The sequence below is a fragment of the Anser cygnoides genome, chromosome 1, assembly GCF_040182565.1.
Source record: "Anser cygnoides isolate HZ-2024a breed goose chromosome 1, Taihu_goose_T2T_genome, whole genome shotgun sequence".
NCBI lineage: Eukaryota > Metazoa > Chordata > Aves > Anseriformes > Anatidae > Anser > Anser cygnoides.
The window spans coordinates 59,963,060-59,967,047 of NC_089873.1; the positions used below are offsets into that span (position 1 = coordinate 59,963,060).

Below are 3,988 nucleotides of genomic sequence, written 5' to 3' on the forward strand. Positions count from 1 at the left end.
GCAACAAAGTCGCCCGTGTTATTGGCGGCGGCGGCTGCGCCTTCCCCCGTGTTTTCGTGCCCCGCCGGGGGAGAGCTGCGGAGGACGGGGTCAGGGCGCCCTCTCTTTAGGACCCGGTCTTTTGGGGGAATTCTCTAATGTGCAGTGATTTCGGGAAGGACAATGCAATCATTAATCACCCCCTCGCCTTTTGATTTGGATACACGTTTGTAACCCAGAAGGGCAAGAAAACAATGGTGATACCGCGAGATCTTTGCATATTTATATAGAGATAGATAAAGATATATATGTTACATCCATCAGATACAAACACTTCATATGCAACTCAGCTCTGGCATAACATCATTTAACATTTTGTCCTTACATTCATTGTTGTCAATGGCAGAAAGAAAAAAAAATTACATGCAGCAGGCAGCTGATCATTTTAATTAAAAAAAGTTTTATTACGAAACTAGTTTGTATAAAACAGGGTTATACAGGACCTTTGTAAGTTTGTAATAAAACAGTAAGAAAAGGCAGTGGCATAAGGGATTTTTTTTTGTTTGCTTTTTGCTTTTTTTTTTTTTTTTCCCAAAAGGCAGCATATAAAAACAAATGGCTACCATTTTGCGTTTGGACAATAGCTGCATAAACTTTGTTCACTTTGAACATTGTTTAATAACATTATTAATACATTAACAAAGTTTCTATAAAGTAAGACACGTTGGTGCTAAAGTACATCTGGAGGAAATCCAAGTCCTTTACAAAACCACATACAAAAATGGCAGTTGTAAGGTAATGTCGACTACACGTCTAAACATGAAGAGGTAATAAGCATTACATATTAAAAAAAGTATCAAGATATACACATTTTAAACCATTTGTACAAAACCTCTATAAATCTCTCTCTTATGTACAAAAATAGCTTAATATATCCCCAAACTGGTTAGGGAGGATACAAATAGATTTTCTTATAATAAAAAAATTCACAAAGAAAAAAAAAAAAGATTGGAAGCATCCTATGATGGAAACGAGAGGAAAAGCTCGGAGATGGGGGGGGGGAGCCGGGATTTGAGGGTGTGGGGGGGGTGTCTTTGAGTACAGCATAGCTTAGTTTCAAAATCTCCACGAACACCAGCAAACTAACTTCGTCCACAGAGCAGGGAAGGCCGGGCTGTGCGGGGCTCGAGGAGGCCGCGATGGGGTGCGGAAGGGGGCTCCCGTCTGGCGGGGGGGGAAGCAGCAGGAGGAAGAGCCCCGAGGAGCGCAGCGCCCGGCCGTGGGGGACCGGGGTCGCCGTTCCCGGGGGGGCAGCGGCTCCGCCGGGCTCGCTCGGTGCTGGCGGGGCCGGGAGCGGTGCGCAGGGGCCGGCCGGGCTCCGGCCGCCCCGAGGAGCCCCCGCGGCGCTCAGCGCTGTGCGCGGGGGGCGCAGCGTCCCGCCGGGAGACGTGCCCGCACCGCCCTCCGACGGCGGGGGAGAGCGAAACGCAACAGGTCCTGGCTTTGCGGCGGCTTTCCGCGCCCGCGTGCGTGATATTTTTCCCTTTTTGCAACCGGCCTGTAAGGAGAAAAGAGAGAGGAGGTCAGAGCCGCGCGGGGACCAGGCGAGACCCCGACGGCTGCGCGCCCCCCCCCCCCCCGTCCCCGACGGCTGCGCCCCCCGCACCCCCTGGCCGGCCGCGGGCGCGCACCCACCTGCCGCGGGAGGCGCGGGGGGCGTCGGGGGGCGCTCAGAACCAGCTGGTGAAGTCGAGCAGCTCCTGCTCCTCGGGACTGAGCGGGTCGTAGGAGCCCTCGTCGGAGGAGTAGGAGGAGACGGGGGAGCCCGCCATGGAGTTCATGTCGTGCGAGTAGCCGGGCGAGATGGTGGGCGACAGGACGCCGGCCTGGAAGGCGGCACTGACGGCGTCGTGCTCGTCGAGCAGCTGCTGCAGGGCGCGGATGTACTCGACGGCGGAGCGCAGCGTCTCCACTTTGCTCATCTTCTTGTTGGCCGCGCCGTTGGGGACGTGCTCCCGCAGCGTGGCGAAGCCCAGGTTCACCAGCTTCACGCGGTTGCGCTCCCGCTCGTTGCGCCGCGCCACGGCGGCCGGCTGCTGCTGCGGCAGGCTGTACCCGAAGCCGCTGAAGTTGAGCCGCCGCTTGCAGCGCATCAGCTCCGGCGAGGCCGAGCGCTGCCGCTTGGCGGCCCGCGGCGCCGACGGCTTGCCGCCCGGGGACGGCTGCCCGCCCGCGGGGCTCAGCTGCGGCGGCGGCGCCCCCGGCGGGGCGGCGGCGGCGGCGGCGGCCACGGCGGCGGCGAAGAAGCAGGCAGGCTGCAGGAAGGGAGGCTGCCCGGCGCCGCTCGCCATCCCGGCGGGGCTACCGCTGGCCATGGGCGAGGGGGGGCGTCGTGCGAGGCGGGGGGCGGCCGCTCCCCGTGCCCCCCGGCGGCAAAAATATGAAAAAAAATAAAATAGAAAGGAGAAGAGACGGGGGGGGGAAAGCCGGCGGCGTTCGCTTAGCGAAGGAGACGGGAGAAGGCGGGCAGGGGGAGAAGGGCCGCGGCGACAAAGGGGAGCGGGCGGCGGTGCCGGGCGGGCGGCCGGGGAGCGCGGGCGGCTCTGCCCGCCCCCCTCCCTCTCGCCCTCCGTGCGGCGGCCGCGGGGAGGCTCGTGGCGCTCGCGTGTGCGCAGGCTGCTTTGCAAAGCCCCTTTTGCAAAAAAGTGGCTGGGGATTGTGTCTCTTATAAGGGGCGGACGGGGCTCGCCCCCCCCCCCCCCCCCTTCCTACACACACACACACACACACACACACACACTCGCTGCCCCCCCGCCCTCCCCCTCGCACACACGCCCGCTCTGCACCTTGCGCCTTCCACGCTCCCCGGGCTTTGCCGAGCGCCTCCGCCTTTGCAGCGCGGGGGGGGGGGGGGGGCGCACACACACACACACACACACACACACACACGCTAACACCCCCCCCCCTTCTATATCCCCCCCCGCAGCCCTCGGGCCCCGCCGCACACGCGCTGGCCGCCGGCTCGGCCCCGCCTCTCCCCCCTTTTCCCCCCCTTTTCTCCCCCCCCCTCCTCCCTCGGTGCCCGTCTCCCCCCGCCTCCCCCCGCCCCGCCGCCCCCACCCCCGGCGGGTTTTGTTGTTGCAAGTGCGTGCGCCCGGCGCGTGCCGCGCTCCCGGCCCTGAGCAAACACCCGCGCCGGGGCGCCGGCGGGCGGCGGCGGCGGCCGCGGAGGAGGCGGCGGCGGCGGGCGCGGCCCGACGGGGCGGGAGGCGGCGCGCACGGGGATGCGCGGGGCAGGGGAGCCCCGGGGGGACCGGGTCCGTCTGGGGGTGAGGGGGGTTTGGGGAGGGGGTCCGGGAAGAGGGGTGCGGGAAGGGAGAGTAGGGAGGTGCGCGGTTGTGGGCTGGGAGGAGGGGAGCTGAGCCGTCGCCGGTAGAAGAAGGAGTGTGCGTGGAGTTGGGGGGGACGACCCGAGGTGGGCCTCTGGAAGGTGGGGGGCCATGGGGTGAGGGTGGCTGGAGGGAAAGAAGGAAGTGAATGCACTTGGACGAGTCCAAAGTGGACGTCCTATGGCTGTCAGCGCGGCAGCAGGAGGTTTCTTTTGTGGGGCACCATGAAGTCGGGGTGTGCTAAGCACAGTGAGCAGGTGGATGTGCAGACACAGCTCTCCCCTGGCCGCACAGCCCATTCCCCAGGCCACACCGTGCTCGCTGCTCGATGCAAGCGGCATTTGTTTGCAACTGGGGAGTCAGGATGGACCTGTGCAATGAAGGGGAAATTCCCCTTGCTGCCAGGCAAAGTCTTGCATGAAGCTTTGGTCCAACTGTGCAAAAGCAGCACCGAGGCTGAGAGCTTGAGGCTGGCATGACCTGGGGGTCCCACTGCCCCTTGGGGCTGTGGGAACATGGGTGGCCTGGGTGACACTGCCAGGTTGGTGGCCCTGATCTTGGTACGTGCAGCAGCGAGGAGCCCTGCACGTCCTTCTCTCCCCACCCTCCTGCCTTGCACA

At 62.7% G+C, this 3,988-nt stretch overlaps 1 protein-coding gene across 1 annotated transcript; it reads right to left on the reverse strand.

Moving 5' to 3' along the window:
* Positions 1 to 1,340: 1,340 nt before the first annotated feature.
* On the reverse strand, positions 1,341 to 2,746 carry ASCL1 (achaete-scute family bHLH transcription factor 1). The gene is made up of 2 exons (XM_048061559.2): positions 1,675 to 2,746; positions 1,341 to 1,537 (listed from the first exon to the last, which is right to left on the reverse strand). Exon 1 carries the CDS (start codon positions 2,352 to 2,354, stop codon positions 1,710 to 1,712), a length of 645 nt encoding a protein of 214 aa, XP_047917516.2. The 5' UTR covers positions 2,355 to 2,746; the 3' UTR covers positions 1,341 to 1,537; positions 1,675 to 1,709.
* Between the last annotated feature and the right edge of the window lie 1,242 nt (positions 2,747 to 3,988).